At 39.2% G+C, this 24,820-nt stretch overlaps 2 protein-coding genes across 4 annotated transcripts in view; both read left to right on the plus strand.

Moving 5' to 3' along the window:
• Window positions 1-6,003: 6,003 nt before the first annotated feature.
• On the plus strand, window positions 6,004-9,707 carry LOC120464065 (uncharacterized). 2 transcript variants are annotated; one of them, XM_089123147.1, is made up of 3 exons: window positions 6,004-6,118; window positions 7,323-7,357; window positions 7,929-9,707. In XM_089123147.1, exon 3 carries the CDS (start codon window positions 7,929-7,931, stop codon window positions 9,249-9,251), a length of 1,323 nt encoding a protein of 440 aa, XP_088979273.1. In that variant the 5' UTR covers window positions 6,004-6,118; window positions 7,323-7,357; the 3' UTR covers window positions 9,252-9,707. The 2 variants fall into 2 exon arrangements, with proteins under 2 accessions (XP_088979273.1, XP_088979308.1); XM_089123182.1 differs by lacking the exon at window positions 7,323-7,357 and having other exon boundaries at window positions 6,042-6,118.
• A 5,090-nt stretch (window positions 9,708-14,797) lies between these two features.
• Window positions 14,798-24,820, plus strand: part of LOC120477391 (protein NLRC3) — a 41,147-nt gene continuing 31,124 nt past the window's right edge. Inside the window, exons 1-3 of one of the 2 annotated variants that reach the window (XM_089123339.1) lie at window positions 14,798-14,914; window positions 16,663-16,844; window positions 20,891-20,992. In XM_089123339.1, the coding sequence (XP_088979465.1) occupies window positions 16,708-16,844; window positions 20,891-20,992 (239 nt within the window). In that variant the 5' untranslated portion in view covers window positions 14,798-14,914; window positions 16,663-16,707. The remainder of the gene's footprint in view (window positions 14,915-16,662; window positions 16,845-20,890; window positions 20,993-24,820) is intronic. The other variant, XM_089123312.1, reaches the window with a different exon arrangement.

The raw sequence follows: 24,820 nt of genomic DNA on the forward strand, positions 1-24,820 counted from the left end.
GGCATTATATTTATTTTGTGGCATGAAAGTTTGCAATGATGAGCATTGTAGGCGATCACAGTGAGCGCATTAAAATATGATCTTGTCATTGCAGTTTGATTTCTGCACACCAACGAATGCTTTCATCATAACTATTGCAAACATAAGATTCGTTGATTATTAGGGCAGTTTTGGAGCGAGTTCCAGAACTCAGTCACTGAAAATCATGCTGTTTGATTGACAGCTACAGCGATTGCAAAGACAGCGTTCTTTGATCGTATTCTATATCTAATTTAATCCGTTTAAATAACTGATTATTTTCATCCTACTAAGAGAAATAATGTGAGGTAGACTGTGAGGTTAAGTCACGGTTTGATTCACTGGCACATAGACAAAGATCATCCAGCCCCAACGCTATATGACAAAACGGCGCTATACTACGCACATGGCACCCTTTATCGTTAATATAACACGCGAACCCAAGACGTTATCCTTTAGCGTGAATATGACACGCACACCCTACCCCACACCTAAACTTAGCCCTCACAGAGCGTGTTATATTAACGATAATGGGTGCCATGTGCGTAGTATAGCGCCGTTTTGTCATATAGCGTTCTATATGACGTTAAAGGATGAGAATGCGTTGGATCATCTGACTGAACATGTATCTGTAAGACTGGAAAACTGAATCTCACCAGATTCCCCTGAAGACAAGGACCTTGCTTTCAAATTAACATGTGAACGACTCACACACACACCCACTCTTGCAGAGATCAATCACACGAGAATTTATATGTTTTTAATGTGAATGTGACAATCTTTAAGGATTGCTTAGAATCATTTTGAGGTCTCAGAGTGACTGGTAAAAATGTCTCATTCCCAAAGAAGTAAATCAAAAGGTAAGAAAGTTCTTAAAGGGGGGGTTGATTGCGATTTCCCTTTTTTCATTTTAAATAGTGTGTAATGTTGCTGTTGGTGCATGAACAGTATCTGCAAAGTTGCAGCGCTGAAAGTTCAGTGTAAGCAGAGATATCGTCTTTTAAAAATCAGGAAGTTTAATGCCTACAAAAACGACTCGATTGGGACTACAGCTGGGTTTTAGACGTCACTAACCCACACTTTTGCATCAACCACTCCCTCCGGAATATGTAGGAAAGGGTATGCGCATATTTCTGCGGCTCGTCGATTGTGTTGTGTTCACCCAGCTGTCAGGTCTTCTGTGTTTGGGCTTCCCAGGGATGCTATACTTCGTCAAAAATGGATACAATTTATGTTTGATTATGTTCCAGAAAATGACGATCATAATCTAGCTCTCTGTGCTGCCCATTTTACGGAAGATGGAGCTTCCAGAATCTCCACGAGTTCAACACCGGATTCAACAAGAAACTGTTACTAAAACATGAAGCAGTTCCAACTTTAAAAGCAGAGGCAGCAGTTGTTGGGCCACAACCTGTAAGTAGGCTAAGACTTAATCATTTTAAATGTATTTGCATGTATTATTACAGACGTAGCCTTGTGTTTTATTTTTTTTCTAATTCCAGCGCTGGCTTTATAGCTGCTAGGCTACTAGTTAAGCTATTTTGTGTCTATGACAAACACGTACAAACATTATGGACCTGGATTTTGTATAAGTACTAATGTTGTAAATGTATTTTTCATGTATATGCTTTATGACGTTATTTTCGATTTGATCAAGAACATAAACTAATGCCAATGCTGTTTAAATAAACATTAGAAGCCAGTCAGTTGCTATTGTTGCCAGTCAGATGCTATTGTGTAAAACAAACGTGTATAAAGTAAAAAAATGTAGCAAATTATCATTCAGAAACGTTTATTAAGAGCCGTGTGTGGTGAGGTTCTGTTTGACTCTCTTCATCGCCGCTTTCTCGGTCTGATTCTGCCTCAAACTGATACTGCAGTATCGACACCATTATTTACATCTGGACCGGAGCTCATGACCTGCACGTTTTGTCCGTAAAGGTAATGGGCGTTAACCTTCCGGACATTGTGAGCGACAGTTTAGGCAATCACAACACACCGGGCCAAACTAACCAATCTGAGCCCACTGCCTGTTTCTGAGGGAGTGGTTTCATAGTCTCAGGAAGTCAACCGGTCGTTCGAGGACAGAGGAGAGCGCGGCTGACAATAAAGGTGAAGTTTATGAAAAATAAGACTTTTTAAAAAAGAAAAACCACTAATACATGTTATATAGCACCCCATAAACACAATCATGCAAAGAAAAAAGGCAGTCAACCCCCTTTTATAATATCCCAGTTAGCAGATGATACTGCACTGTTCCTGAAAGATCAATACCAAGTCCCAGCAGTTCTTAAAGGAGCATTTTACCCATATCAACATTAAGTGGATCATATATATGTAGTCGAAATGTAAAATAATTTTTGAATTTGGTGCCCTCTTAACTGAGAAAAGACATAAAATAACTGAAGGGCACATTTGTTTATAAAACAACAACTCCCACAATGCACCACTTTGCACAGCTCCGCAAGCCATACCCACTAATCCAGAGCCAGCACCAAAACATCATAGAAATCATTCTTGCATCTACAAGGCTAATGTTAGCTGCCAGCAGAGTTTGAAATTCATCTCAGACAGCATTTCAAGTTAGTTGGCTGTTGCGAGCAGGACGAGGGCGATGTGAGGGCAGCGCGAGAGGACGGCGCGAGGCCAGTGGCGCGAGTGATATTGAAAGAACCCCGTGATGAGACACACCGACCGGTCTCACGTCTCTCACCGAGGAGCGAAAGCATAAAGGAGGAGCAACGGCAGCAGAACGAGAGAGAAACAGGTTTGATTTTATGTGGTGTTTTGTTTATGCTGTGTGTGGACATCAGTCGTCAATGAGGGACTGTTCTGCTGGCTTATACTTTCATTTTGTATTTGTTCATTTTACTATTAAAATGTTTAAATGTTTACCCGTTCCCGCCTCCTTCTTCCCACAACAACGAACCCCGTTAATGTTACATTGGCAAACTCATTAGTGAATTACTTCCTGTTTGTTTTCCTTTCTATATCAGCTATGGCGAATTACTGCATCATACTTGGATGTTCAGACAGGCAAAAGGTTGGTTCACATCACGATCACAACACAAACGTCTGTGTGCTCGTCTGATTCAGAGATTTCTTCCAGGAAAAAAATGCCATTGTTGACATTCTCTGCAGCAGACGGACTCTAGCTGTGTCCGTCGCGCCCAGCAATAGCACAAGCACCATCAGTCCGCCTCTGCTCGAGCCAGTCTGGGCTCCTCGACCGCGACAGGCAGCCGCCTCCTGTTCCTCCATCAGCCTCAGCTGCTCTTCACTATACTGCGACTCTTAAAGATAGCCAGGAACATCGGATTCGAGCAGCAGACTTTCAAAATCCTCTTCTTCCATATCATGTTTAGTTTCCGTCATTATCATAACTTCCCATCTCCACAGCGCTTGTTAGCTTAGCTTCCAAACAAGATGGCTGATATGATTTTAGTTTCTGCAAGTGAAGTCCCACCCACTGATCTGTAATAGGTCTGTAGGGTGAGTGGGTCCCACGCCCTGGAATAATGAGGATCTAAGTTTGTAGCTGTGGTGTTTTATTGATTAAAACACTCTGAACAAATAAATGTTGGAACTGGCATGTAGCCTCTTTATTCTTCAGAACATTCCACAACCATGAGCTTAGCTCTCTGTGCCATATCCTTGTGTTTCTTCTTTTTACATTCTTGGGTATCTGTTAACTGTATGTTTGGTTCTACTGCCATCTAGAGGAGAGACATAGGAAACACACCTAATCACCACATCCCCTTTCCTTTAGAAAAATATAAACTGAAATGCATTTAACAATGGGAATAATATAACACAAATCAATTATCCATGTGACGATAAACTGAGATTTCAAAACAACACATTTGTGTGGCACATTTCAATTGTAACTGAACAGGGTTATTTTACAAATTAAGTCGATCAGGTTTCTTTATTATACGTGATGATCTTCTTAATATAGGAGATGCATTTGCTTCTGCTGAATGACCATTGTCCAGGGGAATGGAAGAAGATAAAGAAGTCTGACAGCTTGGTGGTGTTACATCTTCAGGTGAGGCCAGAACTTCTTCTCCTTTAGTGTCAGTCAGTGTTTGGCTCGTTTCTTGCGTTTTAAGAAGACTTCTGCGATTTCTCCTAAACACTTGTCCATTCTCTGTTCTGACAACATATGATCTTGGATTCACTTCTTCCAGAACAACAGCTTTTTTGTCCCAGCAGTTGACATTTTCCACTCACACAATATCATTTCTTGATAACACCTTCAGCATTTTGGATTGTTTGTCATAGTGCTTTTTTTTGTCTCTTTTGAAGATCCTTCCGTTCTGTTTTATTGCTGCATTGTTCAACGTATCTCGTTTTGTGTCATGTTTGCAGGGAAGTGTCGTTCTTATCTTGCGATTCATTAAGAGCTCTGCACCATATTCCAGAGGAGTTGCTCGATAGCTCAGAAGAGCTAGATATGGATCTGACTTTCCTTCAGATGCTTTCTTCAACAACTGCTTCACAATGTGCACTCCTTTTCCTGCCTTCCCATTAGATTGAGCATGATGAGGACTTGAAGTGATGTGTCTGAAATCATAGTGAGCAGCAAAGTCCTGAAATTCCTTGGAATTGTAACATGGGCCGTTGTCGCTCACCACAACCAGAGGAATGCCATGCCTGGAAAAGTTGACTTCATCTGCTGTATCACACATGCACTTGAAGGGTTAGACAGCAGGGCTATTTCTGGAAAACTAGAAAAGTAATCCGCTACCAGCAAGTACTCTTTACCATGGAAATGAAACAGATCGGTACCTACTTTTTGCCAAGGATGCTGAGGTAAGTCTGTTGATCATTGGTTCTCTTGCTTGTTTGTTTCGATGTTTCAGACAAATCTGGAATAAATGTTTCAGGAATTTATTCAGGCCAATAGACTGAATCCCTGGATCTCCTTTTGCATTTCTCCATTCCAAGATGTCCCTCATGTATCATGGAAAGCATCTCTTTTCTCAGCACTTGTGGAACAACTATTCTGTCCCGTCTCAGGAGAATGCCATCTGCTACTCTGAGCTCAGCTCTTGACCCAGACATTGTTCAGATTTTGAATAACAGCCTGGAGAACTGGATCTTTTAACACAGAAATCGAAAATTCTCGTGACAGCAGCATCTGTCTAAAAAACAATGCTAACCATTCTATTTAATCAGAAACGATCTTAAAACAGGGCTTTAATTGTAAAATACCGAACTTGTCCTTTAACTGTATGTTTGCTACAGCCATCTAGAGGACAGACATAGGAAACACACCTAATCACCACACGAAGTGCGGAACACCCAATAGGAAAATTCAACTGCAGTAGCCAACGTTCAACCTGAAGAGGGCAGCACTAAGACGTTTTTACACATATTGTAGAAATAGAACACTTTATAAACAAATGTCAAAAAAGTTACTCGACTCAATGACTGGTATTAATAAAGATCCATTCTTAAAACTAAAAAAAGTTGGTTTAGTTACTCTTTAAAGGACGTTTTACTGTCCAAAGTGACCGGAATACAGTGAGTCTACGTTACTTACTAAATCATGAAGGTATGCTGCTAACTTACTCTAGAGTTTCTAGATTTCCATAAAATTCCAGTGACGGAATAATCAATTTTATTTTTATTTTTTGCTAAATTCTATATACATAAATATAAGTACAATACAACCCAACTTTTGCTTTTGGTTCTTTAAAAAGAAATGCAATTATATCAAGACGAACTTTCATTCCCACAATAAGAAAGCAATTCAAACTATTTATATTTGTAAATACTTTGATATTTTTAGCCTATATCTTTAGCTAGAGCTCCTCCTGGCTATCTGTTTATTATCATTATTATGTATTTATTCTTTAATTTGTATTTGTTCCGATTTGTTTGTATTGCAATTTATATATTACAAAATGTCTATGTTAGATAAATCATTGAAATATTACTATGAAAAAAAGCGAAGATGGAAATGTGTTCAGCTAATTAAATGAGCAGCTAATTGAATGCAAAGTGCACCTGCATCCGCTGAACCGTCATTTTCGTGGACTGGACTCAGCCATCTGTTGAGGAATAAGTTAATCGTTGTAAAAGTGACACGCAGGTAGGCTACTGTTTGCAGATATATTATCAATTGTGCGTCTGAGTGTTAGCGACGCAGTATATTTACTGAATTCGGCCTAAGGACTTTAATGTGCATCGGGTAGGCCTAGCTAGGCTACTTATAATTATCTGATTAAGGGCTGATGGATCTAATGAACTAGTCACCTGAAGGCTTACGTGGAGTAGCATTAACATACGGAGGACTGTTTTGTTTTAAAGTTCATTTAAGATTAACATTAACTACGATTAGTAAATGCTGTGGAAGTGTTGTTAATTGTTGACACATATTAAATAATGTTAAATGACGAACCCTTATTGTAAGTGTTAATGAGAAATTTAAATATAGGCTACTTTAATGTAGGCTATTCGTTTTGGTTTCATGCATTTTTTTAAAAAAAAAACAACGAATACAGTTTTTGTGACATTTATCATCAAGTAAACCATCAAGATTTTTGAGATGGATATTAAGATGGGCTATTCTATCTGATCTGAACAAAACTTTTTCTGTCTTCTCAGCCTTATGATTTTCTTGTCACATGACAACAAAATAGCTTCCTGGTTACAGATATTAACTTTATTTTAAACTGTTTATTTTTAAACAAATATAAATACTCTTTATTACTTTTTTGTAACTAATGATAATCATAATATAAATTACTTGGGCCACAATGTGGGGCCACAATTATTATTATATATATATATATATATTTTTATGTGCAAAAGCTTACATAGTTAAACCATCTATATTTTTGATCCTAAAATGATCAATTTTTCTTTTTTTTCTCCTCAAAAAAGAATCATTCGTCTGTAAATGCACCTCTTGAATAGCCTTGCAGATTAACTTACCCGTGAAGTAACAATGACAAACCACTTTAGAATCCATAATGAGAGAACAGTGTCTTGGAAGTTATTCTTTGTTGTTTAAATCAGTCTTCATCAGGTGTTTTACTTGTTTATTGTTGATTATGTAATGTAAGTCATGGTCTCGCATTATAGGCTATATCTTTCATCTCATAAAAGTCAGTTGTGTTTGACTATGGAAATCCAGTAAAAAAAAAACAAAAACCCAAGAATACAAACATTATCAGGGGGAAAACACGAAGAAATCTATTGTAAAAAACATTTATAATATAAAAAATATATATAAACATGGGTCATATAAAGTCATATCTTTAAATTGTCATAAAACATTTTTTTTTTATTAGGTGAAATAAAAGAGTTGAATTCATCAAGGAAACAGGTAGGCGCATTGTCTTTATACCTTTTTTTATTTAAATTATATTTAAAGCTGCAGTCAATCGCGGAATTATCATCTTTAACACTTTAACTTTAAATTTTTTAATTTGGATCATTTTTAACCCCAAAAAAGCTACGGACTGCAGCTTTAAGTTAATACAGTGATGCATGAAATGACCAATAGGCCTAGGCTATATGGTAATTTTTGGTGTAAATAAAACTCAAAATGTGCTTTATTGATGCTCCATTGTGATGCTCCTCCTGCAAATCAGCAGAGTTCACACTGGACAACTTTAGCCCCGATTTTCACTCGCTGACAGGTTTTGAAAGATCGCCGTCAAATATCCGAAATCATAGGCAAATCGGTGCTCGTTTCACGCGAGTGACAATCACTCAGTGTGTCTCACTTGATCTCCTTTTCGCTGCAAATCAAATCAAATTTTTAATGATAGACTGCGCTTGCGTTATTTTCTAATCACTTCTCGCATGTTGTGCGTGTGTCAACATAAGAGTTTGTTTGTTTTTAACATTTTGCATTGTTTTTGACACATTTATTAATTTCCCTTTTTCTACAGATGGAAAAATTGAAGGCACTTCTTTGCCTATCATTTATTGTCACACTTTTTGGCATGCTGATTTTGGTGTGCATGGACAATACAAAATACATACACTACACTCCTCCAAAAATAAGAGCTACTCCAACAAATAATAAACAAAAAATCTTGGAGGTTTCGAATTCGATAACGCCCATCAATGGCTCAAAGCATTTCATGGTGTCTGCGTTTATCGACCACAGACTGGACGGGGTCATTCGAGTCATCAGCATAATCAACAGAAACAGTCTTCAGCCACTTTACTGTGTTTACTGCAGCACAAAACATGACTGCAGAACTGTTGAGGCAGATGTCCAGATACACACCGACCATTTTAGCTTTCCGTATGGTGCCTCAGATGTGATTTGTAAAGGTAAACACATGCAAAATGCAACACATGTCCTCATAACATCTAATAAGGAAGATTCAGTTGACCCCAAGATGGAGTATCTGCCAATTCGAAATAAGGTGGCAAGAGAGACATTCAAGTTTAACTTCACGATATGCATCTCCAACCTTTTTGGCGACTACAACAATGCACTGCAGTTTGCTCAAACTATAGAGATGTACAAGCTTCTGGGTGTACAGCATGTTGTCATCTATAAAACGAAATGTGGACCAGATCTGGAAAAGCTCTTAAAACATTATGAAACAGAGGGGATTCTGGAGATTGTTTCATGGGCTATCGACACGTTTCTGAACCCGTCCTCTGGCTGGAACATCAAGAAGCACAAGGGCGATGTCCATTATTATGGTCAGTTAGTAACACTCAACGAGTGCATTTACAGGCACATGTATCAATCAAGGTACGTTCTCCTGAATGACATTGATGAGATCATCATGCCGTACGAACACACCAGTTTAACACCTCTTATGGAGGATCTTCAGTCTGCTCATCCCAATGTTGGAGTGTTCCTCATAGAGAACCACATATTCTCCAAAACACAGTTTGAGGACAGTGGGAAGTTCAAACGAGCAGAATGGAAGAATATTCCAGGTGTCAATATCATGGAGCACATTTACAGAGAACCTGATCGAAAGAACATTTACAATCCCACTAAGATGATTGTCAACCCAAGGATGGTGCAGCAAACCTCAGTGCATTCCACTTTGAAAGAAATTGGAGGTCGATACCATGTACCGTTTAATGTGTGTAGGATTGTCCATGTGAGAGTACCATTGCAGAGGAATCTTACCAAAGACCAACTGTTTGTAGACAAAAGAGTCTGGGACTTTGAGCAAGAACTGATACCAAACATTGACCAGACGTTGATGCTTTCTGGTCTCCTAAAGGTTTCTAGATGAAATGTTTGTATTCATGTAAATAAAGCCTAAACTGTATTGTAATGTTATATTTTCAAATAGGCCTAACAATAACACATGATATGTTTCTGCCTGCCCAACACAAGAGTGTGTTCAAAGGCGTACAGTTGTGACAAATTATTATTCTGCGAAATAAAAATAAACTGGTGACTGCGATACAGAAGATTATTGCTATCACACTATGTGTATGTCACACTATGTGGATTTGTCAAAAGAAAATATTTGAATACTCCAATATTAGCTCTCGATAAAACATTTATCTAGACAAGTATCTAAAATGGAGTCTGTGCAGTCTCTATGGTTTAAGGCTTATGTTCATAAAAATTTAGTCATTCCCTTTATTCCTACACACCTGAAAAGTTTTCTAGAAGTAACTTAACTGACAATTACGGAGGCGTATTGCATTCACTTGAAGAAAAAAAAAATCTACTCTGTTTTTCTGAATTAACGAGTTAATTTTTCATGAGAAAAAAAAAAATTGCTCTGTTTTTCTGAATTAATGAGTTAATTTTTCATGAGAAATTTTTTTTTTGCTCTGTTTTTCTGAATTAATGAGTTAATTTTTTATGAGACAAATTTATTTGCTCTGTTTTTCTGAATTAATGAGTTAATTTTTCATGAGAAAAAAAGTTTTTGCTCTGTTTTTCTGAATTAATGAGTTAATTTTTCATGAGAAAAAAAGTTTTTGCTCTGTTTTTCTGAATTAATGAGTTAATTTTTCATGAGAAAAAAAATTTGCTCTGTTTTTCTGAATTAATGAGTTAGTTTTTCTTGAGAAAAAAAAGTTTTTGCTCTGTTTTTCTGAATTAATGAGTTAATTTTTCATGAGAAAATTTATTTTTGCTGTTTTTCTGAATTAACTCATTAATTCAGAAAAACAGAGCAAAAAAAAAAATTCCATTAAAAATTAACTCATTAATTCAGAAAAACAGAGCAAAAAAATTTTTCTCATGAAAAATTAACTCATTAATTCAGAAAAACAGAGCAAAAAAAAATTCCATGAAAAATTAACTCGTTAATTCGGAAAAACAGAGCAAAAACTTTTTTTCTCATGAAAAATTAACTCATTAATTCAGAAAAACAGAGCAATTTTTTTTTCTCATGAAAAATTAACTCGTTAATTCAGAAAAACAGAGTAGATTTTTTTTTTCTTCAAGTGAATGCAATACGCCTCCGTAGACAATACAGGTCCTTCTAAAAAAAAAAATAGCATATTGTCATAAAGTTCATTATTTTCCATAATGTAATGATTAAAATTAAACTTTTATATGTTTAGATTTATTGCACAGCAACTGAAATATTTCAGGTCTTGTTTTGTTTTAATACTGATGATTTTGGCATATAGCTCATGAAAACCCCAAATTCCTATCTCAAAAAATTAGCATATCATGAAAAGGTTCTCAAAACGAGCTATTAAAGGGTTAGTTCACCCAAAAATGAAAATTAAGTCATTAATTACTCACCCCCATGCTGTACCAACCACGTAAGACCTTCGTTCGTCTTCGGAACACAAATGAAGATATTTTTGATTAAATTTGAGAGCTGTAACTACCACATTAGCCGCGTTTCCACTGCCGGGCCAGGGCCGGGCCGTGCTAGTGCGTGCCAGGGCCAGTCGCGTTTCCACTGTCACTTCCGGGGCTTGATCGGGGCTTCCTCAGGGCCAACGGCCAGGATTTCTGGCCCGTCGAATACCTTGGGCCAGAGGGGGCCAGCTCGGGCTAGAGGCGTGCTCAAGGTAAAAGGCGGAGTTTATCGGTGTTATGGAACGTTATGATCTGAAGCAAGATGCACATATGGGTGTCCATGTTTAACCGATTAACCGTTTAAAATTGCATAACATTTTAATTTGAACTGTAGGCCTATGCCAAATGCTGCGCAACAATATAGGCTATATATAGCTACATATCGACGAATTTTCAGACATTTGTTTGATTTTTTTGCCCCTTAAACATTTTAAATATTTGACAAATTAATATGAAAAATATATATATTTTACTGGTTTTCTGAGGCCAAATTAGAACCTGGAAATGATATTTTCCCCGCAGTGCTGAATGAGAAGAGCCGTAACCACAGCCTACAGAAAGGGGATTTATGGGTGATTTATAGGCTATAATAAATGTGTCTGATAATAAAATAATATAAAATAACGAGGCATTAATTGTTTATTAATAAACTATTGTTTTCTAAATGATTTTCGGCTAAAAACATATCTCCATCTCCGGATGCACATTTAGAGAGAAATTAAGCTACATAAACATAGAAGATATTGGCTTTCGATTCGAATTTGTTCGTTTTAAATTGGACATTTAAAGCTTTAATCTACAAAGGCTGTAGACTAAAGCTTTAAATGTCCAATTTAAAACGAACAAATTCGAATGCGGTGGCTGTTTCAGGTCTCACGCTTCAGTTCACGGAGATCATGAAGCGCGCCTTGATTAATTGTTAAAGCACAACGTTTTCTTGTTATAAATAAATTTATTTGCGAATAATGTATTATTATTTTCTGTATGACCAGAAATTAAAGAGTATTTTAAGTTGTTTCCACTGAAAGAAATGCAATGAAACTGTTCACATGGGCGTCTCGCAGCCATCAGTGCGTGCTCCAGCTCCACACACACTGGATATGCGCTGATATTTGTCAAAAATATTGTGTTTATTTGTGCTCTGTTCCTTTTTTGGATAAAGGCATCTTCTACATATGCAGCCTAATAAAATGTTACAATAATGATGATGATGGTTATTATTATTATTATTATTTGCAGACACGAAGTTTTTGTGAAATGGACGTTTTGCTTATTTTCAATTGGCAATTTCAGTTTGAAGGGTGATGGAAATGGGGCTTTAACTGCTCCGTACTTGCTGCGTTTTATTTCTATAAATTAATTTCGTTTCAAATGGGGTCCAATCAGTTATTAAAGGTGTTAAAAATTTACTCTGTATCTCGAGGTTGCGGCGCGCACACTACACTCTAAAAAATGCTGGGTTGTTTTAACCCAATTTTGGGTCAAATATGGACAAACCCGAAATGTTGGGTTAAAAATGTAATGTAAAAATTTAACCCAACGGCTGGGTTAGTCCATATTTGACCCAAAGTTGGGTTAAAACAACCCAGCATTTTTTAGAGTGTATGCACCGAGAATTAACCGATGGGCCTCGGTTAACGATTAATGAATAACTTGAAAACGTGCCCGCAGCCCTACTTGTTATATCGCGCAAAAATCGCTGCTTAAAATGGAGAATCGCCTGTACTGGTCTCGGGACAATTGCAGCCACTACGGCAGTTGAGTTAATATACATGCTATCTTCCTAATTTAAAAAATAAATTAATTCATAATACCCGCTGAAATGGGTTGGGTTTTATGACGTTTGATCCTGAAAGGCGTGTTAGGGGTGGGGTCTGGGGCAGCGCTGTGGGGCTACTGGCCCGGCAGTGGAAACGCAAGCCCAGTGCTTGAGGCCCGAGGCCACTAGCTCGGCCCGGCTCGCTGTTAGCTCTGGCCCAGCCCTAGCCCGGGAAACGCGGCTATTGGCTCCTAAGGGACTGCCTCTTGACGGCCCAGAAAGTTAATGAAGAAAATGTTTAAATATCCCAAGTGACTACCGTGGCTCAACTATATGTTTATCAAGCGACGCGAATACTTTTTGTGCGAAAAAACAAACAAAAATAACGAGTTTATTCGACTATTTCTTTTCTTCCTTGTAGGCCAGAACGAGACTTCCTTAGATAGATTTCCACGACGCATGCGCGAGATTTGCGATCTGCTTACACGGTTACACTACTTCAGATCGCAATTCTCGCGCATGCGTCGTGGAAATCTATAAGGAAGTCTCGTTCTGGCCTACAAGGAAGAAAAGAAATAGTCGAATAAACTCGTTATTTTTGTTTGTTTTTTCGCACAAAAAGTATTCGCGTCGCTTGATAAACATATAGTTGAGCCACGGTAGTCACTTGGGATATTTAAACATTTTCTTCATTGACTTTTTGGGCCGTCAAGAGGCAGTCCCTTAGGAGCCAATGTGGTAGTTATACAGCTCTCAAATGTAATCAAAAATATCTTCATTTGTGTTCCGAAGACAAACGAAGGTCTTACGGGGTTGGTACAGCATGGGGGTGAGTAATTAATGACTTAATTTTCATTTTTGGGTGAACTAACCCTTTAACCTAATCATCTGAATCAACTAATTCACTCTAAACACATGCAAAAGATTTCTGAGGCTTTTAAAAATTCCCAGCCTGTTTCATTACTCAAAACCGCAATCATGGGTACGACTGCCGACCTGACTGCTGAGGGTAAGACACAGAAAGAAATTTCTGAACAAACAGGCTGTTCCCAGAGTGCTGTATCAAGGCACCTCAGTCGGAAGTCTGTGGGAAGGAAAAAGTGTTGCAAAAAACACTGCTCAACGAGAAGAGGTGACCGGACCCTGAGGAAGATTATGGAGAAGGACCGATTCCAGACCTTGGGGGACCTGTGGAACCACTGGACTGAGTCTGGAGTAGAAACATCCAGAGCCACCATGCACAGGCGTGTGCAGGAAATAGGCTACAGGTGCCGCATACCAGAAATCAGAAACAGTGGCAGAAGCACCTGACCTGGGCTACAGAGAAGCAGCACTGGACTGTTGCTCAGTGGTTGCATGTCATTCGGAAATCAAGGTGCCAGAGTCTGGAGGAAGACTGGGGAGAAGGAAATGCCAAAATGCCTGAAGTCCAGTGTCAAGTACCCACAGTCAGTGATGGTCTGGGGTGCTGGTGTTGGTCCACTGTCTTTTATCAAGGGCAGGGTCAATGCAGCTCGCTATCAGGAGATTTTGGAGCACTTCATGCTTCCATCTGAAAAGCTTTATGGAGATGAAGATTTCATTTTTTAGCACGACCTGGCACCCGCTCACGGTGCAAAAACCACTGGTAAATGGTTTACTGAACATGGTATTAATGTGCTCAATTGGCCTGCCAACTCTCCTGACCTGAACCCCATAGAAAATCTGTGGGATATTGTGAAGAGAAAGTTGAGAGACGCAAGACCCAACACTCTGGATGAGCTTCAGGCCGCCGCTGTCGAAGCATCCTGGGCCTCCATAACACCTCAGAAGTGCCACATGATTGCCTCCATGCCACGCCACATTGAAGCCTCATTTCTGCAAAAGGATTCCTGACCAAGTATTGAATGCATAACTGAACATAATTATTTGAAGGTTGACTTTTTTTTTTTTTTTTTTATTTAAAAACACTTCTCTTATTGGTCGGATGAAATATGCAAATTTTTAAAACAGGAATTTTGGGTTTTCATGAGCTGTGTGCCAAAATCATCCGTATTAAAACAATAAAAGACCTGAAGTATTTCAGTTGGTGTGCAATGAATCTAAAATATATGAAAGTTTAATTTTTATCATTACATTATGGAAAATAATGAACTTTATCACAATATGCTAATTTTTCGAGAAGGAACCGTAGGCCTATATGGGTGTGAGTCCACCCAGCCTCATTGACGCTCTGCGCTAGAGGGAGTGCCTGTGTCTTTCATGAGAGCGGAGGTTAAAACGAAAGTGAAAGAACTAAATCGACGCTATTTGGAGGCTGTTAGGTAGTATTGTGCGTTCAATTATTTCAATTATCGTATTGTGCGGCCGCATATTTTGTGGTAAGTTCATAACTTTTTCTTCATGTAGTCATAAATAAGTATTTTTTGACCTTACTTAGAGGGTAGCCTATATTTTTAGACGCGCGCTGGTTGCCATAATTTTACTTCCCCATGAAAAACACCAAAGGAGTGGTGCACAAAACCACCGCTAAAAGTAGTGATGGATAGCCTGCGGCACTGCGCGTCTACAGAATCCAAGTTACGTAAACGGCAAAACTAGCCACATTCATATTATTGTGTCTAGATTTCACACTAAAAGAATTATACGGTACCGCTGTTCCGTTCTGTTTTATACTTGTAGATTTAAAACTACTGCTGTTCTACTTATCTGGTCTGTATAGGCTACGAAGCTGTACGTGGTGGTGAAAAAAATAGGATGGGAAAAAATAGGCTTTATATTAAAAAAAATGAAGTGAAGTTGGCAATATAGCAATATTCAAACTTCCCGGATCAATATTTGAGTTAAACTTTGTTAAAACACAAATGACGTACACCTTTACAATCACAACATAGACAACGAGCCATAACCATAGACAGTATAAGAAGGCTACAACTCAATTCCCCTCAAAACGATCGAGCTTCATAGGCTGAAAAGATCTCTGTGCAGGCGGCTGTGAGACAAGTCCGAAGGGACCATCTGCAAAAACGACTACAGCATCAATTCCTAGTCAAAAATATAAAAATAATCATTAATTTCAATGCTACAAACCACCCAATTCAGTTTACACATCAATGGTGACCCACTGGTCATAATACACTGCTTTTGCACATACTATATTATAAAAAAATATATTCAATAACTTTACTGTCACACACCAAATTTAGTAAACACATAACTGCTCTAATGTTGGTTATACAACAATTAGTTTGTAAGAAGTAATTGCACATAAAAAATAAGTAGGCCTATTTTTTATAATAGCTCTAGCTTGCTGCAATGCATTCTGGGAGCCACTGATGAGTTTTGAATGATGCAACCAGAATGTATTGCTGCATGAAGCATGTGTTATTGAGATTCACGCTATGATTCCTGAGGTTTGTTAAAATGAGTCAGTTAATCAAAAAGTTTATTCTAATATTATTATTCAAAATTTCTAATAAAACTATGTTCACACAGTTTTAGTTTTAATATCAATACTTCAGATTTTCTGATTTTAATGCTGCAGAATCTCAATTGTTTGAAATTCTGGATTGTTATGATTTAATATATTTAAAACTTTATAATGTTAGGGGATAATGTTCTATCAATGTTATCACTAAATATGTTTAGAGAGTGTTATCCGACCTTTTAGGAGAACATTTTGGTACCAAAAATAAAATTATCTAGTACAGAAAATATTACAAGAACAGAACTGCTCTCAAAACATTCATAGAAAAACAAAAATTGCAGGGATGAGCTCATATGTTAGTCATAGTTGGAGCACACAATGAGAACGCTGTGAGGTTACACTTTTACATCACTGTGAACTCAGATTGCTGACGTTGTGACCACATGGTGACATCACTGTGAGATCAACATGTTGACTGGGTCAATCGGCCAGCTGCTTAAGCTGTTCTGCAGTTAAACTACAGCAGATTAAATGCATATTAAGGAGTATATGAGAATATTTAATTAACTGTACTGTACTGTATATCTTGAAGCAATAGTTCACCCACAAATGAAAATTCTGTCATCGTTTACTCAATTTCATGGAATTCTCTGTTTGTATGTCTTTCAATTTAATTTATTTTTCTTCTTCTTTACAAAAAAGGTCTCAACACTCTTTTCAAGAAATAAGGAGGGCAGTGCCTCCAAAATGAGTCTCAGTGAAGAGAGAGAAGATGAAGACACTGCCTTTAAAATGAGTTCTCCATTTCCTGGATCAAGTTGTAATCAACCCATGAAGAATCTGCTCTCTTCTTTCAGTGATGCAACAGTGACTTCTGACCCCAGGTACATCACTAGTTGTTTTTGCATTTGGCAGATGCATTTATCCAAACTGACTTACTCCCAGTCAACACATGAGATCATGTGATGAGCAAAGTGACATCACACCATTGTCATACGGTGATACTAACAATGTCAGCAATGTATAGAGGTGGATAATGCTAGCCTGACTATGTCAGACTTCGCACTCCCGCTCTATTTATTTTCGCTTCTGTTCTCAGTCTGAGACATCGACGCGTCTCTTCGTTTTCCTCCGGCCTGAAAACGCACGGCCCAATCAACGAACAGAGGGCGGGAAGATTTTAACGAAAGACTAAAAGACACAAAAGAGTAATTTACTTTGACACACACAGGCATCAACAATCAGCGTATGAATCTCAACAATGGTGACAATCAAAAGTATTTTGCTTCAATGCATGCTGGGTATCAGCATTAATCTGTTTATCTAAATATTTGTGATTGTCAACCATTGTTGATATTCATGTGCTGATTGTTGATCTGTGTCAAATAAGTTACATTTTTTGAGGTCATGCTTAAATATTTGACTGATTATTATAGTGCTATATCTCATGCTGCAGTAACACAGGGTTTGTGATGTGAATTTATTAATGGCATAACATTATTGTTAGATTATAAAATCCTCAGTGTATCAGTCTGTTTCATGACGATTATAAAACCATCACCAGGTAACCATCATCACCTGATCTCAATACACTTTAATTTTCTTTGCTGCTGTAAATATGTTTGACAAACACACTAGCACAGCAGCCAATAATAGATCAAATAAATAATTAGAGTTAAGAGCCCAACTAATGGAAACAATAATCACTGTTGTGGGGACTTCGAATTAAACACATTAGAGTTAAACCTCTGTTAATTCTCAATAAAACTTCTTTAGACGTCTGACAGAAATAAAGTCAGTCTGTTTAGTAAAGAGTGAAGCTGGTAATGCTGTCCTTCAGTGATTCTGCTTGTTAACAGGGTTAATTAAGGCTGAAATGACTCCATATGTAAGATACACAGATTCAGTGGCTCAGATAAGGTCCAGCCCTGGTTTATTTCTTTACTCTTGGCTGGCATGTGGCATTGCTATGCAGAGATGTAAAGTCCAGGTTCAGAAAGTAAAAGTCCTCCTCAGTATTTCGTTCCAATCACCTGGATTCGCTTATTAGCAGTTTTTCAGCCCGGAGACAGAAATCAGCTGAAATCAACTGTCAGTTAGTTCATGGGTGGAATAAACATATGGCAGGACTCCTACTATCTGACCCCTGGAATATACACCTCTGTGCATGATATCCAACAGTGTCTTTATCATGTATAAAGGATTTTAATGCATAAAACAAGATACTCAGAATGTGTTCACAATGTGAGGTCACATAGATTGATCTCACCATGAGCTTCCAGGATATTCAAGTCAAGTCACCTTTATTTATATAGCACTTTTTACAATACAGATTTATCAAAGCAGCTTCACAGTCATAACATTAAAATAATACAACACAGATCAATAATATTGTTGAATATTAAATGTCCCCAACTAAGCAAGCCAAAAGCCAAGGCAACAGTGGCAAGTGACCAAAACTTCATCAGGTGACAGAATGGAGAAAAAAACCTTGGGAGAAACCAGTGGCCAGTTCTCCTCTGGCCAACGAAGGAACAGTGTGTGATTCGGGTAGCATCACAAGACAAATTGGATCAAAACATTAAGAATATTTGTCCATTTCCATCTGTTTGGAAGTCAAAGTAATCACGGCTGTATGGAGACGAGTTGTTGAGGATCAGTGCCGATGGCTGTCGTGTCGATGAGGCCGGCACTTCAGGATGAGTTGGGATGGGTGCAGTCGCAGGTCCACCATAGAGGGTACCTCAGGATAAAAAGAGAGACTAATATTAGCGTAGATCTTCTTCTTATGATGTACCAAGTACATCACACATTTGATCAGAGTTCTGTCCTGAACACATCTCCATGCTCATATTCAGTCACAGTCATAGCGCCACCTGCTTTAACACTGTTGTGTACCTCTAATTATAAATAAAAAAGTGCCAGCAAGTGCTAAATATGCTATCAACATACTAGAAATGTGCTAAAACCTGCTAGCAAACACTTACCTAAGTGCTAAAGCAAGCTATTACTGCAATTGAATAGGAATTTGCTGTAACTCTGGCATGGAATATAAAATCTGCCCCAAACTTCTCACGTTTGATAACAGTCGTGTCCTGAACACATCTACATATCTACACTATTCAGTTACAGTTATAGCGCCACCTACTGGCTGGCTACAGGAAGTGATGTTTAACAGTGTTGGACACCTAATCTAATTGGTACATGCATGTAATCACACAATGCCTACAAAAAAGTATCTTGGAGCGTATCCCGAAACACAACAGGAAGTCAACCATTTTGAACTTTCTCTCTGATTTTTGTGCAGTTTTTGCCATTTTCAGGCCTAATAATTTAACAAACTCCTCCAACAGTTTTAATCTGATCATCTTCAAATTTGGTGAGTGTAATCTAAAGGCCTTTGTGACGTTAAAACGCCAAGATGTTGAATTTTCATTGAAGGGTGTGTCCTCGGCAGCCTGACACATTTCGATGTTTCGCCATGAAACAGGAAGTTGCTGTAACTCAGATAAACAATGTCCAATCTGCCCCAAACTTCACACGTTTGATAAGAGTTCTGTTCTGAACACATGTCCATGCTCATATTCAGTTACAGTCATAGCGCCACCTGCTTGCAACTGGAAGTGACATGTTGAACACTGTTGTGGACTCCTAATAACATACAACACGGCTGCCAACTCTCACGCATTGAGCGTGAGACTCACGCAATTAAGCCAATTCTCATGCACGCCAAACCCAATATTTCTCACGCTAAAGTGTCAAGCCAGTCGGCAAAATACCTTTTAGTTTATCTATAGATCCACCAGTTGAGCCACGCGTGATCGACTAGTTTTACTGCAAATTAGTCAAAATATCCTCTAATCTAGAGCGAGCGTGCATGCGAGACAGATGTTGAGCTCATAACGGCGCGGATGCAAAACCAGGACTGGAGCCAAAGCACATTCCTCTCTGCACTCTAAGCGTTCTGTAATCACTCCGATTCCGTCCACTATGGGTTTTCCAGTCTCACTCACAGGAAAAACTGCCCCGTGTTCAATCGATTTTAAAAGATAATCTTATGTTTTACTGACTGCTCCCCCGACAAAAATACTTTTGTCCTTATTTCTACACTTAAAGAAAACATCAGATAACCATGCTGATCGCGTGAGCAAAGTGCACACGTTTCTCTAAATCACAAACATAATGCCTATTCTTAAAGTCTTGTGCTGTTTTAAGAAGGCAAAAAGCCATATCATGGTTTCGATTTTAGTTCATTGGCAAAATATAAAGCTAGAGACCTTCATGTTAGTTTACATACATTTTACATCTCATATGTTCGGCAAAAGGCGGATTCGAACTCGGATCCGAGCGCATCAAAAAGTTCATTCACGAACTACACGCTCTATGATCTACGCCACTGTAGCTGTTCTGTGATGGACGTGTTTTTGCTAAAAAGATTTTTTAAATATGCCATTGAGTTCTAAACATGCTAGAAACATGCTAGCAACACTTGTCTGAGTGATAACGCATGCTATTATTCCTATAATAAAGGACATTTTTCTTAACTGACATTGACATTCTACACCTATATTTACCTAATTAAAAGCACATTGCCCACAGTGCTCTGTCTTCCTAAAGCCACCAGGTGGGAGTAGCACGGTTGCGAGGGCCCTTTCATCCCTGCTTGCAGCTTTAATTCCATTGTTGAAGTTACATGAACAAATTATGTTATGTTATGTGGAACCTGTTTACATAAAAAAGTTATTTAAAGTCAACATATAATTTTTTGGAGCGTGAGTGTAAACAGTGGGAGTATTAATTTAACACTGGGGATTTTGCTGGGGAAATACAATTGTATTTTTTTATTTGAAAATCACTTTAGTAAAAAAAAGCTACTTCTAAATGAACAAATGTAAATCAAGCGCTGTTTTGTTTTGTCATTTGTCAACAGGAGATCAGAGTCTCCAGAACCCAGCGGTGTGTCTCTAAAGAGTAACAAATCCATGATGCAACCCCCTGAAATCAGTGATGGACCAGTGACCTCTAAACCTCCGTTAGTATAAACATTAACTTGCTAATTTTAAGTAGTGCATCTCAGGTGAATAATGCTTTCAGTGAAATAACACTAAATGTTCTCCAAAAATGTTTTGCAGCATCCAACATCCCAACCAACATGTCCATGTGGGCCCTATGTGTGTTTTTATGGGCTGTTGCTTAGGCCTTGCTTGGGTAACCCAAATAGAAATTTGTTCTTCGGCTCCACATGGGCTCCATGTAGGTTAACCCATAGAGGCGCATGATGGGTCCATAGTGGGCTCTAAGAGGGGCCCATTTAGATGTTCATTATATGGGCTCACTGTGGTCGCCAGTGGGTGCTAATAATGGGGCTGAGGTGGGCCACACACAAAAATATTATGGGGCCCAATTGGGTGATCACATTGGTCCCACAAATTGGTCCCCCAGTATTGTTTTATTATGGGAATACAGTGAGTGAAAATTGGGCCCTATTGATTAATAGTGGATTCCAGTTGAAGAAATAAAAAATTGTTAAAACCCAACTGCCATTAAAGTTAATAAACAACTATTTGTAACGTGCTGATAATGTGAGCATATTATTACTTTTAACTTATTTCATATGACTACAGTAAAAATATTTCTTGAAGTTAAATAAATTGAATTAAACTAAGCTTATTAAAACTAGAAGCATCAAGTTATCTTAAATATCTAGCATTTAACTTCTAGCTCGCAACAGCACACAAGGTTTTTATGGTAACACTTTACAATAAGGTTCGTTAGTTAATATTAGTTAACTACATTAGTTAATATGAACTAATAATGAATAGCACATATACAGCATTTGTTAATCTTTGTTAATGTTATTTTCAACATTTACTAATACTTGATTAAAATCTTGCTAACATTAATTAATGCACCGTGAACTAACATGAACAAATGATGACACAGCTGTATTTTCATGAACTAACATTAAAGGTGCATTGCGCAACTTTTCATGTTAAAAATAGCCGTTTTCTAACCCATACATGCTTAAACAATCGCCTGATGGGCTGAATGAGCCCTTCTTTGATCACTGCGATCGCCTCTATAACCCTGTACAGTGAAATATATAAGAGGGATTCGGGCTCGAATCTGAGACTGGGCGTGACGTCATGCGCGTTCACGCTCGCCTGGCTATGTCTGGCAGGTTCGTGTAGCTATTCGCCGCCGTTCTCCGTATCAGACAAGACAACTCGAGCGACACAACTCTAGTCAGCTTTCCACAAAAGTAGACGATGGATTCAAAGGGGCTGTTTACACCTGGTCACTTCATGTGTCTTCTGTGATCGGATAGCTATTCGATCGTGAAAAGACCAGGGTGTAAATGCCCTCCGAAACGCATTCGAGACGGATTTGAATTCGATCGCTCAAACCACTTGAGGACGTGGTCTGTGCCGTATTCCAGACGAAACTGGACAAGTGTAAATGCATCTGGTTGTTGAAACCAAGCTATATGTCATGATATTTTAGTCATATATGAATGACGACGCGCATCACCTGAGCAGCTGAGCTGAGCCCCTTCATCAAGCGCCGCAATCTATCGCAAATCAAAGTGAATTAGTGAAAGTAAGTCGCAGACGCTTAACACTACCATCTTCATTAAAAGTAAAGAAATGAAATGATCTTACCAGTTCTGTTGCCGATCTCTCTTATTGCTGTCTTTGCTGATTTTGAAATTAGCCGATGATTAATAAAATCCAGCTCATATCTGTTGCTTTCGGTGACGTGCACTTCATTAAATCTGTATATGGCGCGGAAAGAGACCGGCTTGTAGCTCATTACAAACCCCAACGCAAACTCCACGTGAGACAGAAAATAAAACTTCTGTCTGTCCAGTGCCATGCGTCGGAATAAGACGAGAGTCAACATCGGGAAGCTTTCAACAAACGGAGAGATCTCCGGTCGTCTCTAGGGCTCAAACGGGTCATAGCCTATACAAAGTGATAACTGAACGTGTTTCCATAATAATTCAATCATAAGTGGATACAGTAAGCACAGGGAGATAGATGGAAACAAAAACCGAAGTTTTCTACTACCCCCGTTTCCCCCTCTCACACAAGTGTGTAATTTACTCGAATGCCTTTCCTTTCATATATTTTAAATGACTTGCAGATTTATTACTGTATTACCTCATTATGACTGTAACAAAAGATGTGTGCCGCACAGTGTGCGGCTGATGCTCCTTAGTTATGAACAGCTCGTGCAAACGTGCGTATGTGTGTGTGTGTTCCTCCATGAACGCGCACAGCTCTGGTTGCAGTTTCGCTTGTCGCCAGAGGGGGCGTAGTTCTGCAAAAACTCAGAGACTTGCGTTTAGCTCCTTTAACAAAGATGAACAAATGCAGTAACAAATGTATTGGTCATGGTTAGTGCATGTTAGTAAATACATTAACTAATGTTAACTAATGAACCTTATTGTAAAGTGTTACCGTTTTTATTTTATTTTATTGATTTGATCATTTGGATTTCATTGAGAAGGCTAAAAATGGTAAGCTCTACAATGATAATGCTGCTGTCACAGTCTTCGTCTTCACCTGTTTGTCCCGTCAGCAGCACTACACTTCCCAGGATCCTCTCGTCACCCTATCCCGTGTTCACTCCCTCATCAGCCACCTGTTCCTCGTCATCATCATCTGTTTCACCTGTTCTCACCCCATTATGTTTGATTATTCTGTGTATTTAGTTCCCTCTGTTTACTCAATGGTTGTCGGTCGATGTCGAATGTTACCCCTTGTTACCCTGTATCCTTGCCTGTTTCCTGAATTAAATGTTACCTTCCGTGTGAATCTGGACTCCTCCTATTCCTTCCGCCTGCACTCCTGATCTCCTGCACCATACCCCGTGACAGATCGACCGACCACTAAAGAAATCTGAGCATTATGGACCTTCCAGCGGTACGCCTCCTCTGTCTGCACCAGGAAGACCGCTCCCTGGAGTCCCATACCAGGGACTTTCTGGAGTTGGCGTGCCTCACTCACTATTCGGACCACTCGCTGTGTGTTTTCTACATCGCCAGCCTCAGCGAGCGGTCCCGGGCACGCCTCCCAGGGAGCGGTCCAGAAGATAATTTCCTCGCCTGTGTGGAGTGGGTGCGGGTGTGCTGTGGATCCCCATTCTCCGTGAGGGAAGTCACCAGCACCACTCCAAAACCTGAGCCCTCATCTTCTCTGGTCACCGTCAGCCCTCCCAAGCCGGAACTCTCTTCACCGCTGGTTCCGTCCAGCTCTCCAGAGACTGAATGCTCTTCACCGCTGGTTCCGTCCAGCTCTCCAGAGACTGAATGCTCTTCACCGCTGGTTCCGTCCAGCTCTCCAGAGACTGAATGCTCTTCACCGCTGGTTCCGTCCAGCTCTCCAGAGATTGAACGCTCTTCACTGCTGGTTCCGTCCAGCTCCCCAGAGACTGAATGCTCTTCACCGCTGGTTCCGTCCAGCCCTCCAGAGACTGAATGCTCTTCACCGCTGGTCCCGTCCAGCTCTCCAGAGACTATATGCTCTTCACCGCTGGTTCCGTCCAGCTCTCCAGAGATTGAACGCTCTTCACTGCTGGTTCCGTCCAGCTCCCCAGAGACTGAATGCTCTTCACCGCTGGTTCCGTCCAGCTCTCCAGAGATTGAATGCTCTTCACCGCTGGTCCCGTCCAGCTCTCCAGAGACTGAATGCTCTTCACCGCTGGTCCCGTCCAGCTCTCCAGAGACTGAATGCTCTTCACCGCTGGTCCCGTCCAGCTCTCCAGAGACTGAATGCTCTTCACCGCTGGTTCCGTCCAGCTCTCCAGAGATTGAATGCTCTTCACCGCTGGTCCCGTCCAGCTCTCCAGAGACTGA

This window comes from Pimephales promelas, chromosome 1, assembly GCF_988280905.1.
Source record: "Pimephales promelas chromosome 1, fPimPro1.hap1.1, whole genome shotgun sequence".
NCBI classification, from domain to species: domain Eukaryota; kingdom Metazoa; phylum Chordata; class Actinopteri; order Cypriniformes; family Leuciscidae; genus Pimephales; species Pimephales promelas.